General features: G+C 30.0%; 1 protein-coding gene across 1 annotated transcript; it reads right to left on the reverse strand.

Moving 5' to 3' along the window:
• Positions 1–228: 228 nt before the first annotated feature.
• On the reverse strand, positions 229–14,018 carry LOC130892745 (sodium- and chloride-dependent GABA transporter 1). The gene is made up of 10 exons (XM_057798323.1): positions 13,618–14,018; positions 10,380–10,819; positions 8,673–8,774; positions 8,352–8,535; positions 7,017–7,388; positions 5,940–6,064; positions 5,611–5,855; positions 4,632–4,835; positions 3,559–3,726; positions 229–1,671 (listed from the first exon to the last, which is right to left on the reverse strand). Exons 2-10 carry the CDS (start codon positions 10,771–10,773, stop codon positions 1,588–1,590), a joined length of 1,878 nt encoding a protein of 625 aa, XP_057654306.1. The 5' UTR covers positions 10,774–10,819; positions 13,618–14,018; the 3' UTR covers positions 229–1,587.
• Positions 14,019–14,943: the final 925 nt, after the last annotated feature.

A 14,943-nucleotide genomic window follows, 5' to 3' on the forward strand; every position in this document is an offset into this window, starting at 1 on the left:
ATTGACCATACTAAATTTTGAATTAGAGAGTATGTTTTATTAATCTCTCGTACATAAAAATAGACTTTAGGGAATGTAATATCGCCAAGCTGTTAGATAAGAAGAGTAGAAAATTTATTGAGCAACTGACTGTTATATATCAAAACTTTATCGGTAGAATCTGTAGTGCAGGATAATAATGGTAGTTAAAGGACTATTTTACTCTTTACTGAAATTAAAACGATTCAATCATTTTTTTCACATTTATTTAACAAAATTATTCACTTCATGACATTATTTGTGCATTGACTAGTTAATGTGATTAACGTAAAAAAGCTGCTAAAATTTTCTATGTTGTAAAATAAACAATAAGCTACAGAAAATAGAAAATATTCCACAGTTATATCTTCATTATCTACATATTTGAGATTATAGTAAATAAAATTTCAATTGCTTGCATTAAGTGAATTTCGAAGTCTGATTTTAATGAGATGTTTATTATTTTTATTAAAGAAAAGTAGGTATAATGCATTCTATACAGATGGAATTTTCACTTATATTCTTAGTAACTTCTATTTTTTAGATTTGATCAATCTTCCGATTGTTCTGGACGCAATTCTATTAATTTTTTCCAACTTAAAACGGTTCTTTCAAATTTATTAGTCTTTTTAATGTGGAATTCAATATATAACGGTTTCTGAGATATCCTATTTCAACCCGGCATTTGTTCAGAATTTGTAATCAGAAAAAACTTTCAAAATTTGAAAAAATCAAGCATAATAAAATTATAGATTGACCTTTAGTTTAGTTTAGAATATCTTTGAAGATTATCTTTATCAACTGATGAGTGGTTAACGTTATTTGTGGCGTTTTTTGGGCAGTAATTTAGACCAAATATTATTACAAATAACATAGTTCTAATGGAAATTCAATAAATGCCGAAAGTGTACTTATCTCTCGGCCATTTTACCAAAAAATAACCAAACAATGAAAAGTGGAGTAAAAAAAAGAAATAAACAATATTTAAAATATTAGGAAGTTAACAACAAACTTTAATATCACTAATGGGAACGTTTTTCTTTTGTTTTTGAAATGAATATTTTTCTTAAAAAATCAATGTGGAAGAAAATATGTAGATACTTTTAATGAAGCAATAACTTCAGGTAAATTTTTTCGTTAGCATCAACAATTCATTCATTTATTGAAAATGTGTAGTAAAAACTCTTTTTTTCTTGCGAAAAAGCATTAAAAAATATGTCGGTAAATATCTGTTTGCATGAATCATTGCTTGTATTCAATGATTACTACAACAAACAAATATATACTATGGAATTGGAAATCAAGTCAACGTCACAATGTTCTCTGTCAATATTTCATAATATATCCGAGATCTTAATAAATGATATATTCTACAATACTTTTGCAAACTTATAATTAAAATACATTTTTTAATATTGATGTTATATACATTTTTTACCGTTTGCCTTTCACTATACACTATATACAAACAACTAGAAGTATATTGAAAATGTAAGAATCAAGAACACAATTTACAAATGTTTTGACACCCCTATAAGTTAAATAGTTTCTAATGAAAATTGTAGTCTCTTATACACTATGGCTTGTATTGTGATGCATTTTAGCTCGGACTGCCTGGACATCGTCGTCAATTCTAACCAACAGCCGTATTTTCTGAAAAAAAAATGGATTCGAAAAATACCAACCAATCATAGATGGAGTATATGAAGCTATCGTATTATTCGTTCATTTTGTATAATTACAATAAAGATGAAGATGTATAATAGGCTTGTGAATGAAAATAAAAGAGTAGGATGTAAAGTTATTTACATCCTACATTTCATTAAAAATATTTCCAAATTTTCTATTTTCCCAGAAGTAGCTGGCCTGACTTAGAGATGGCGATAGTTGCTCGAAAAAGCACAATCTTATAGTCGACTGAAAATGCGCGAGCGACATAGTAGGCATTTCAAACAGTGCGGTATATCGTATATTAACAGAAAATTTTGACATGAGAAAGCTGTGCGCATGATGGGTGCCGCGTTTGCTCAGAATGAAACAAAAACATGTCGTGAAGATGTTTCCATAGGTGGTTGTCAATGTTTCACAGAAATAAAGCCGCAGTTTTGCGCCGTTTCATAACTTCACACACGAAACTAAAGAACAATCAAAATAATGGACTGAAAAGGGAGAACCGACTCCAAAGAAGGCAAAGACTATTCCATCTGCAGGCAAGTTCATGGCGTCGGTTTTTTGGGATGCGCTTGAGATAATTACCATTGACTATCTTGAAGAATGAAAAATTATCAACAGTTAGTATTATGGGAACCTATTGCAATGATTGAGCAAAGAAATCAAGCAAAAACGGCCGCATTTGGCTAAGAAGAAAGTGTTGTTTCATCAAGACAATGCACCAGCTCACACATCCGCTATTGCAATTGCCAAAATTAATTAATTAAAATTTAATTACTACCTCATGCACACTATACGCCAGATTTAGCCCCAACGTATTATTTTCTGTTCCCAGAAACAATGGCTCGGTAGTCAAAGATTTTCCAACAATGCCTACTTTGAAGAGCTTGACGATTCTTATTATAAAACGGGTGTCGAACTTTTGAACATCGCTAGGAGGAGTGTATGGAGCTATAAGGAGAGCACGTTAAGAAACAAATATATTTTTTTCCAAAATTTCTGTATTTTCTTTGTTGGGCCAAGTACTTCTAGGACCATCCTCGTAGTCTAGTCATTTGAACGATTAAAGTGGTCATAAATTCCACAAGCTTAACAGTAAATTAATTCTCAATATAAAAATCAAGTGAGCCACTATGCTAAAAGGGTGGAGTGATTTTTGCGATATTTTTCAACTCCACATTTCTCATTGTAACTATTACCTAATAATTACTGCAGATTAATATTGAGCACAGTGAAAGTAATTTTCTTGTCAGTCATTTGATATAAAAAATTTCCTACTTTTGAATTTGATTAACTAAAAAAGCGTGTTTTTCATTGTTTTCAACCATTGTTTAATCATATACAACTCGAAAATCACGTCGTCTTATGAATCATTTTGCTTTTACAAGAGACTGTCCATTATTTTTGAGCAATCAAGTACTTCTGATCGCATACTATCTAAGGACCGTAAATACTACTACTTAAGCTTGTCCTGCACCAAACGCCCGAGAACCTAGAGAAACATCAACACCATCTTTTGGATGGTAGATTTTTGTAATCGTGAAATGTTTGTATTCATTTTTTCTCTCGTTTGGTTTGATCGTTTAAAATGGATAAAAAATCGAACTCAAAAATTTTGATGAAAATGACTGAGAACATGATAAGAATTTATGAAATTATACATAAATAAAAGTAAAGGTAATAAAAGCGTTACCATACATTGCTATTTAGAAAAGCTAATCTAACCACAAGTTAAAGAAAAACATTGAGCTTAACTATAATTATAGGTTTTGTATCTAAACTGTGAATTTAATCACATTCTAAGTAATTTTTTTATATTTAATACTAAGAACCAAATAACAACTCCGCTCTGTAGTTGACAATACTTACATCTTGTGTATCTCCAGGAGTTATCATCCAAATGTAAACCATGTATCCAGGAATGCACAGCATCGATGTTAACGCTGTTACCCAGCCAAATAAATGTGCCCATAAGGGAAATTCATAATTTAAATATTTCACTGGAGCCCACTGTACCAAATTGAATACGAAAACACTCTATAATGAAGAAACATAAAATAAATGAATTTGATAAAAGTTTAGCGCGGGGTCAAAGTACAGAGTTTTTCACTATAAATTCACCCCTACTGTAATTGTTATAAAGAAATGAAAAAAGATATACAAAAATTGCAATATATTTCAAAGACTGTGTGTCTTATATTTGGGGAAGCATTATTATGATTCTTATTGATAACCAATTCATTAATCAAATTGTCCACTTAAATGTTCTCGAACTTCGAAAACTGTACAGAGGCACTCTGACCTGTAGCCAAATTATTTGCCCAATTATTAAGCAGAAAAAAGTGGCTCCAAAAGCTGTACTATACCAAGCAGTATCTTTTCTAAATATATTTCTATGTCAATAAATGTGGACCCCACAAATTATAATTAATGCCACACCAAACGTTAACAGACTTACGGATATTTCAATTTGAATGAATTTTCGTTGTCTTCGATTTGTGGGCTATTTTTTTTGTTATGCAGTTGTATTCGAATAAAATAACGATTGAAAATATACGCTTCTCACTTTCAAAATTTAATACTGCCGTAATGGTTGTTTAATAAATAATATCATGCAATGATAAATGTGTATCAAAAATAATCAAGTGCGTTTAACATATTGTCCTCCCTGTAAATATTCCATTTTGTGAAACTGCTTGGGAATAAATTATTTAAATTCATTATATTTGTAAAAAACATTTTTATCTTAGTTACAATATTAATGGAGAGTAAAATTATGGCGAAAGCGCTGTAAAAAACTGGATTTTGAGACAACAGGAAAAATAATTCTATTAATTAATATTAATAATACAAACTATTAATACTCTTAATTTTTTAAACAGTGATTGTTTAGTGTCAATTAGTGTATAAGAATCTACTAACTTTTACTTAAATTGCCTTACCACACAAATGAAGGGAGTCGCAATAGTCCAACAAAATTTCCACCAACTTATGGGATAATATCCGATCATTTCTTTTATTCCGTCATAAAATTTGTTGACACCAAATGCCCATGAAATTGCTATACATTCAAAAAATATTAAAAACAGAAGACAAAATCCGCTTACAGCATAAGAATCCAATATTTGGAAAACGTACATTCCTCCCTAAAATATATTTTGGAATCAATATAATATCAAGGATCTACATACATATTTTAAAGCTTGCTAACAAATCTTTGGTCTGAGTTGTAACACATACAATGCCTTAATGAATTGTTTTAATACATCCCTTATGGGATAATGTAGAAGCTAGAATACCCTAAAATAGATATATTTACGAATAAAATAATAAATGTGCGTAATTGTCACACATAAAGTACAAAATACTGATCTACTTGATCAGAAGAAAAGTATAGTTGGACACACAAAAGCTATGTTTGTGCCGATGGCAACATTTTTTTGACTAACTAAAAAATATTGAGGTTATTACTGCACACAATGTAACTGGATAAAGTAAAATGACTTTCCATGGAATAAAATTACAAAAAAATGTAGTTGTTGTTGTAGTAAACAGAAAAAGCTAGAATACTGCCCTTCAAAGAGCTGGATCTATGTTGTTCTATGCTGAATAAAATAACATATGATAAATACATTAACAATTTTTGCTGAAAATATTTGCTTTCATTTTTCAAATATACAAACAATAGACGTTGGTTTTTCGTCTACTTTTTCAAAATAGTGAATACTTGATTTTTCTTTCGAGAACCTCATAAGGAAACAAGTAAAACCGCAATATTATATGAAAAGTTGATTAAAAGTCGTATTTTTGAAGTTTCCATAGTGGGTTAACAAAATGGCATCTTGTACAGTTGCTTCTAACAATTTAATTAACAAGCATTTATAATAGTAAGTAAATGAAAAAGAAAAGATTATTCTATACCTGTGAAATGCATGATAAGCCCACTATGTATGACAGAAAGCACACTATGGCTATAAATATTTCCTTCCTTTTCCTCAGTAAACCAGGCCACTCATCAACAATAGCTGTTACGAAACCTTCCATCGTACAGAATTGAGAATCTAAACCAATTAAAAGAATCATAAAGAAAAATAAACAAGCCCATAAGGGGGATCCTGGCAATTGTAAAACAGCACTTGGGTATGCCAAAAATGCAAGCCCCGGCCCTAAAACAAATCATTTATGGTCGAATTGAATCAAATACACTTTTATTTTCTAAATTGTTCATACATTTACTATAAAATAGTTACCTGAAGCAGCAACATCAGCTACAGGTCTCTGTTGCTCATGGGCCATGAAGCCTACTACCGAAAATATAACGAATCCAGCAAACATACTTGTACTGGAATTTACTGTACATACAATTAAAGCATCTCTATAACATGAAAATAATAATATTAGTTGGATATACAAAAAACACTGAAAAACAGAAAAAGTACGTAATAATTCAGAGCTACTTAATATTTTATTGGTGTTTACAAGTATACAATTAAGAAGAAGATCCCTTGATGATTTTTGTAAAACGTTTTCGTCATCAGTAGGTACAATGTGAGCCTTTTTCACATTAGCCACTCAGGACAATTTAGAGCTTCAAGAGATATGAATAACTATTGCATCTTTGCATCTATTGTATTCAGCCTACCAACCAAAGTCCAGATATAGATAGCAGAATTATTGTTTTCGAAACATAAATTTGTGGTTTTTCATTTTTCTTCCAAGTTTGAATTATAACACTACGTAGCATGTTTGGATAACTAGTTGAAACTTCTCCAAATTTAATTGTCTACAGTAATTTATCTTTGCAGCCTGATGGCTTATGAAGGCTGTTATATTATTATTTTCTCTTTAGCTTTCCCTTCATTCATCTCTTGTTGTTAGTGAAACAAGTTTTTGCCAAGATTTTCTATTGAAATTTAATACCATAGTCCTCACAATGTTTCGAAGAAACTTTTGAAATGTGTACTATTAATATATATACTAATAGTTGCTTTTATCGCAAATTCAACTTTGTTGTATTCATTTCTAGATATCCAAAAATTTCGACTCTAGGAAAATTAGTCAGAATGTTTACGTCAACTGTCTGATGCATATAGTTGATGACGTATCGGTCAAGTATCAGAAAAGATTCAGCGTATAGACTATATTTAGTCCATTGTCTATACTCCTATTTCAGGCATACTAGTTTCATTTTTTGATATCTTCAATTTCTATAAGCGTGTTATTTTTGCAAATCTGTTGAGTAAATAGTAAGGAATAAGGTCGTAAATATAAAAATATTTTGATCCTTGCTAGAAAGGAGAGAAAGCAACGTCACATAAAGTACTTACTTGTAAACGTTATTAGTAAATTTATTGTAACTGCCTAGGGCGACCAAAGTACCTAAACCTAAGCCATACGAGAAAAAAATTTGAGTGACAGCGTCAATCCACACTTGCGAATCAGTTAATTTAGACAAATTGGGCATTACATAAAACCGAATTCCTTCCATGGCTCCTGGCAAGGTGATTCCTCGTATTAATAATATACTAAGAAGTACATAAGGAAATAGTGCCGTAAAGTACACAACTTTGCCCGTCCATTTTACACCTTTCCATATGCAAAAATAACACAATATCCAAACCAACAACAGGGTACCAGCCAGTTCCCATCTAATGGAACCAACATGCTCTATCCCTTCGCTTATCTGAAGAACTCTCCGTCTAAAATAAAAAAAAATTTGAATCAAATTCTTCAAACAATTGGTCCAAGCAATAGCAATTTGGTCCCACAATATCTTTGCCTATGTGAAATATATTTATACCCACTTTCAACTTGGTCGATGACTAAATAATAGAAAGAAATTTCCAATTTTGGTGGATGCACCTTCGATCGTCCTATACATTTTAGGCAATATTAAAGCAACTAAGTGGGAATTTCTAGAAGCGTTAGTTAATATTCATACTGAACACACTGTTTACATCAGTATAAAATTACGGCAAAAGCAATACAATTGTATCATCATAATTCATCTATATATTGTTACTATTCATACTGCAAATTAAATACAGGGTGATTTGATATTATCTTGGTAACACTTTGTATTCAGCTCATATAAGATACTAGGCGGTGTAAAGTTTAGTTCATAATATTATTAACGTACTATATATATATATATATATATATATATATATATATATATATATATATATATATATATATATATATGTAATACTATATTAATCACTGGTAATTGGTAATCACTGCTCCGGAAAGATCATATGGAAACGTCTGTGATATCTAAACATACCATTTATGTTTGAAGATTGTAGTATATATAAAACTAAAAATTATTAAGTATGAGTTTTGAAATTTTGAAATGGTCATTGAAATTAGAAATCTTCATTAAAAAGTCTATATAACTAAGCAAGGATCCAAAGACTACTCCTCTCCATTTTATAGCTTCGTATAGACTTTTTTTGTAGATTATAGTTATATAGAAGCACTTGGATTAAATTAGTCAAACATTCTTGCAATCTTTCGTTCATAATAACACTATTTTTATGTCCGAAATTTTAAACACAGATAATATTATTTCAGAAAGATCCTTTTTGAAATTCTATATTTATAGATTCATCAATAAAGTTTTTTTAAAAAAAATTGTTAGAAATAAGATGTAAACTTACTCCCAAAACTCCTTTACAGGATCCGTGAGCTCAGAAACCGATATGTTGTAGGAGCTGATTTGACATACTTTCGTTAAAGTGTTGTTAGCATTATATGTTTCCCAGCAGCTGAGTCCTTTCCGGTCATAAGGATTAATACAAAATCGCGTATTCCAATAATTATTACACGTTCTCCATGGAACATCTGAAAAGTGAAAAATTGCGTCAATGGGTATATCGATATATTCGAAACTATTTAGGATACCTTCCACCTCTTTTTATTTTACTGTTATCCAAGATTTAATTGAATCTAATAAGTGATTTTTTTAATATGAAACTCACCTGCTCGTAATGACATGAAAAAATAGAATATTGCCCATGCTAAAATTACAATGTAATAAATATTCATCCAACATGACATCACAGCAGCTGCATATCCTATACCTAAAAAAAATTAAAAAAATCAACGTTTTCAATTATAAAATTTATTTTTTTCCTTATTTTGCTTCTATTCGTTAGAATCAATATTAGGTATTTTCATATGTCAATTCTTCTATATTTTTCATAATTATTATGTAGCAAGTATGAATGGTAGAAAGAAGGAAAACATCCTCTGTATGTGACAAGTGTTCGTGGAAAGGCTTCAAATGAAGGTGTTGTCACATTAGCATCAGGATAAATTTTAAAAGATGCGTCAAATATTATATATGCTCTGGATAACTTTTCACACTTTTGTACGAAGGAATTTGATGGAATTTCCCGGATCTAATGAACTATAATATTAAATTTTTCCAGCTCAGCATACTTCAATTCATCCGCAACTACTACATTCATACCATACACTTTGCCTACAAGAGTGACATTCTGGAACGTCGTTGAACTGTTATTTATATTATAGAGCTGGATACTATTTCAACTTTTCTCCCATATAAAATACTCTTCTCTCTGTTTACCCTACAAATAAACACCCTATTGTCAGACGAAACGTTCAAAAATTAAGTCCCAATGCACAACTCATATTAAATCATTTAAAAAACAATTTTTCTGCTAGATAAGGAAAAATCTTTAGATAAATGGTGTTTAAATTATAAGTATCTATAAATTCGTATTTTCATTACAGAAAAAAATTTCAATATCCAAATGCTTTAAGAGGAAGGCTAAACTAATACAACACATCTTTTAGTTATTAAGTTTTAAAAATATGTTAGTTGCAAAAATGAAAATATCTATCTATCTTATTTTCAGAATTTTGTGTTTGAAATATTGCTAAAATTTCTCCTCGGAGTGTGCATACGAATCTAATATCACATTTACTGCAGTGTGATCTCCGTTCTTCGTTTATGCATCTCCCAGACAGTGGAGGGTTTGCCAAGACAGATATCACTTAGTTCAAGTGAAAATATCGTTATCGGCATCTTACGGTGTTAATTGAAATATGTGTTTATTCTCATGTAATTCCATTTAGTTTTGAGTTAGTTAAAAAGATACTCTAGCAAAGTTCCTACAGTATAGCCTAATAATTTTATATTGCAGCCACACAGTCTCAAAATTTTGATATATTTTTTGTGTCATCTATATAATACGTGGAGTAGAAATAATTTTGCTCACCCTTAATGATAAATTTTCATATCGTAAGTAATACCAATAAAACCAATAATAAATAGAAATTCGAGAAGGATACTTCCTAATACTTTGAAACACAATGTTGCGATTCAAGTAGGCGCTCGAAATAAAAACGGCCAGAAAAGTCGATGAGAAAGACATTGTGTTCCATTACAATAAAATAAGACCCCACATATACATATTTACTAACCCATCAAAAATTGAGAAAGTTTGATTGGGAAATTTGATGCTGCTTCCACCGTATAGCTTTGACATTGCCACGTCGAAATATCATGTGTTATGGTTTAGTTTTTAGCTTAGAAGTCTCAGAAATTCTGCAGACACGAAATCATGGTAAAAGATAATCGATATGAATTATACATAAATAATTATATTGATAAATTCAGTTTGAAATGTATGGAAAAACCTAATTTCTAGTTTATATACCTTTGAATATTGGTGCAATTTTAAAGACTCCTAAACCTCCTATCGTTAACATCTGTCCAAGTGCCAATTCCATAAAAAACATGGGAATACCGGCAAGGATTAAGGTAATAAAGTATGGTACCAAAAATGCACCGCCTCCATTTTTGTAACATAAATAAGGGAATCTCCATACGTTACCTAGACCTATAGCTAAACCTACTACTGACAGTATAAAATCTAATTTACTACTCCATGTTCCTCGCTCTGGACATTGAGGAGTAGTTTGTTTGGAGTACGATATTTGGTTTATAAGGTTAGGGATATTTGTGAGAGTTGGAAGTTCGATGTCTTCATGACGATTTAATTTAAGTGTGTTTTCGTCATATTCCTGACTTTCTTCTTTCCGCTGCGTCATTTTTGGATTATTTTTTTCGAAGTCAGCTCATGACATAAGCTTCCAGCTGAAAAAAAAAGATATATTTTATTAACAACGAGCCCTAAAGTATATTATACTCATATTTTCTCTTAAAAAAGTATATTATTTTATGAAAATTCTGACAGTATAAGATTATTATCAGCATTATTACATGGCTCATCTTCCATATAAAAATGCCATAGTAGTTCGATCTATTTTCAAAAATATGAATTATCGTCTTCTATCCTGGGTCGTAATTGTAATGTAGCTTTAGTTTATAGTTAGAAAAATCTTATTTATTTCAATTCTCTTTAACGAAATATTGGCATTGCCGGTGACATTTTATTGACAAATTGTTCATGTTATTTGTTACTCCCTTTTTTCTCCCCTACATATTGATACAAATGTTTTTACAATCATTCACAATTTCCTTCCTAACGTTGAACGTTTGATTGGTTAGATCGATATTCTAATATTCAAAATTCACGTGGCATTTAGAGAGAAACATAATAAATATAAATAAATTTCGCTTTCTAAAAGTACTTAGCAAGAATTTCCTTTCATAAATATAAATCACAGAATTACAAAATTTTTTATTAATTATAGGGTTTTATTGTGATTAAATAAATACCTACTCGTACATTGGAAGTGGAGATAATATAAGATATAATAATGTTTTCAATTTTTGTTTTAATCCCACAAATCTCTATGTGCCAAAAAGACTCCTTGAAACGTCTACATGTCAAACTCTAAATAGTTATATATATATATATATATATATATATATATATATATATATATATATATATATATATATACAGGTAGTTTTTCAAATTGTTAATGTGATTCTGCGGGTAAGTTGACAGCCCTTCAGTTAAAAAATATATTACATACTTTAAGAAGTTCACTAAATGATTATGATGTGATACGCAATTGTATTCACATTAAAATACTAACGGAATATACGATATGACATATTTTATGGGAAAAAGACGAAGCTGGAGGTCTTTGGGCAACAAAGGAGTGCAGGCAGCCCACAAATAATTTTGAAATAAAATGGACAATTTTTTTTTCGCTCGATTGTTTTAATAAATAATTTATTGTGAAACCACGTAGATTTTTAAATTTTAGTGTTAACGATCGAAACTTTCCAAATAGTTTACTAGTGTTTAGTCGTGCGAAGATTTTTTCTCTAGATCTCTTTTGTGGGATACCCTTTTTTGTGGAGGCTTTGGCCTGTAGTACTGGATACTATCCTCTAAATCTAGCCCTAGAAATGAATAAAAGTGTGAACAAGTATCATATTTTAATGTTTATCTATTACCTATGGGATCTAAATAACAAGAAACACTTGGAATCGTCGAAGGGTAAAATTGACTTCAAATGGTCCTCAAATATTTTTCCATTATGTAGTTGTTCTATTTATAATTTTTTTATATACATACTTACCCGAAATTAATTTAGCCGTAGTAAATTAACAGCGATGGACAATACATACCCACGTACATATTTACATATTCAAAATTGTGGTGTTTCATAGTATAGAATAATTGAATTAGGTTAAATGGTATTTATGAGGACTCTTTTACAATTATTTTTATCTTTGAGATATTTTTTGACTTAGTGCTCTTCCGCCCATCCTTCTGTCCTTGTTAAAAAATTTAATCGAGCCTATGGCCCTTTGCTAAAGACTTCATACGTATTACTCCTACTACTACTACTGACTAGCTTATCAATCTATTTTTTCTAATCCTTCTATTTTTTTTTTCTTGATTCTATTACTCTTCTAGCTATTATATCAGTTGACCGGCTGTTCTCAAACCTCAAAACACCTTTTTTAATATATTCCAAAAACGTGAAGATATGAAAAAGGGGAACTAAAATTTTCTATCAAACTTTCTTGAATTACTTTTGACGTATTTGCAAAAAAAATCACGATATTTCCTATAAACTATCAAAATTTATTGTTCAGCCTTACGCTAAATAGTTTACAAATTAAGAGAAATTCGACTATTTTTTATCATATCTACAGTTTTCTAAAATTTAGTTAAAAGTTGTAAATTGTTAAGTTTTTATTTACGTTTTATAAACAATTTTACATGAAACTTTTATACGATAAATTATTGTCACCCCCATAAAATATTTTACTTGTCCCATTCACCTGTTGAAAAATCAATTGACCCTTAGTTTAAGCACTTAATTTTCCCTCTGATATCATCTCTTAAAAATATTGAAGATTTTATTCAAAGAAAAGTTCATAATTCGTCATTTTTCGATTTTTTATAAATTTTTGTCGCATACGCCAAGAAACAAATTTTAATCGTTTATTCTACTCAATAGACAATTTTAGTCTTTAAATTTTTTGTTTGGATCTTCTTCTCATACCTTTTCACATTTTTGATAATTTTTAAAAACGTGATCTTTTAGGTAGTTTTTGAATATTTCCTATTTCCCAAATGAACTGAACATTTTTAACTATAAATTTTTCAATGTAGACTAAAATCAATGGAAACATGCAGGCTTGCCCTTCCGATCGTAACTATTTGTTATTGGTTCATGTTCAGCACCATTTTTAACACTGTTTCATTTGGTCTCCTCTCTCCTTTTTTCCATTATATTCTTTCTGTGAGATCCTACATTTAAGTCTTAAACTGTGATAAAGTAATCTACTTTTCAGTAGTGTATTTGTTGAAAAAGTAAAAAATATTTGAAACCAGTACAGTGTACATAATTCTTATTTTTAACTATTTTCAAATTTGTATTTATGCTCAAATTTAAGAGATATGTACATATTAGAGTATTTTGCGATATTTTGTGTGATACAAATATATTTTTTAATATTACCTTGATTCAATACTCAGGTGAAGTTATCTATTATGCAATCAATGTTTCTCTAACGAACGTACAGGTCTTCATACTGAATCCAGGAAAAGGCTTCAACAAAAAGTTTTATAATCACACTAACCTTTTGTCAGCACTTCACGACTAACACTTGCACTGAAGTATGAACACTATCAAAATCTGTTTTAGAAGTATAGTAGTAAAATGTCTACAATATCCTTGTATATTGAAGGATTAACATGCTTTTTAAAGTCAAGAAAAAGCTAATTGATTAACAAATATATATTTTTGGTCTTGGGAACAGTCACTATCACATTACTATTTAAACTAGCACTTGCCCGGGAGTGTTTATTGACTTTAATGAAGGATATCCTACAACGTTGAATGATTCTTCCAATAGAGATGTATAAAATCTGTGTATTTATATTTATATGCCCCCCTATTAACGGAAAGGGGAAGTAATACATATTCGTTTTAATTCTCCCTTTACGTTTTTAACGCTGGATTTACTTTATTTTAGTGATGAGTAATGAATGTTAACCATTTGTGTTACATCAATAGTATATATATGTAGTAGCTAATGTAGGAGAGTTGTATTTAAAAACAAATCCTAAAACATCTTATCATGCAATTTAATAACGACTTTTAAAAAAGGGAGAAATCGTGCATTTTAACTTTTCATTTTCACTTTTCATATACATTAGATGACAACTTGTTTTGTTGCGTGATTTCATGGGTTTTTACCTATCAGATCTCCGATATTTCCGAGATATTAGAACTTCATAGGAATATTTACTGTTATTGAGCCAGGTCAGTCCTCAATGCCTAGAAAATAATAAGTGAAACCCAAAGACTTATTTATTGAGAATATTTTCATGGCTGATAGATATTAACGTTATTGCAACTTTTTATCTGTTCCTCACCACATCTGTTTGAAATATAAATGTTTCAAATTGATTGTAGACTTTTTCTGTTTGTACGTTTCAGTTAATATAAAATGAGAAGTTTTTACCAGGTTTCCCTATAATCTGGTGAGATCGTCCATCAGCCAAATGGCTAACGACAAGGAATAATGCAAACGAACAACAGACATACGAGAAAGTGTCGGAAAACAGATATTTTTTTATTCATAGTAGCGCTTTAATATCAAAATACGGCAATACTCTGTTGTTTGAATGACTTAAGATACATTAAACCTATTTCGTGAATATGGTTTGATCAGCATACTTAGCTGTTAATAATAAAGACTGAATGGCAATGTCATATATAATAAACCAATGCTTCAAGAACAGGCCAGTTTTTATTGTGTACATGCATGAAATTCCTTGT

The sequence above is a fragment of the Diorhabda carinulata genome, chromosome 1, assembly GCF_026250575.1.
Source record: "Diorhabda carinulata isolate Delta chromosome 1, icDioCari1.1, whole genome shotgun sequence".
In the NCBI taxonomy this organism is placed as follows: domain Eukaryota; kingdom Metazoa; phylum Arthropoda; class Insecta; order Coleoptera; family Chrysomelidae; genus Diorhabda; species Diorhabda carinulata.

Excerpts from the sequence above, each read along its gene's own strand:
- LOC130892745 (XM_057798323.1), bottom strand. The coding sequence starts at position 10,773 with ATGACGCAGCGGAAAGAAGAAAGTCAGGAATATGACGAAAACACACTT. Across the intron at positions 8,775-10,379 it reads AATTGCACCAATATTCAAAG|GTATAGGATATGCAGCTGCT; the intron begins GTATATAAACTA and ends AATTTTTTTTAG. Across the intron at positions 7,389-8,351 it reads CCTGTAAAGGAGTTTTGGGA|ACGGAGAGTTCTTCAGATAA; the intron begins GTAAGTTTACAT and ends TTTTTATTTTAG.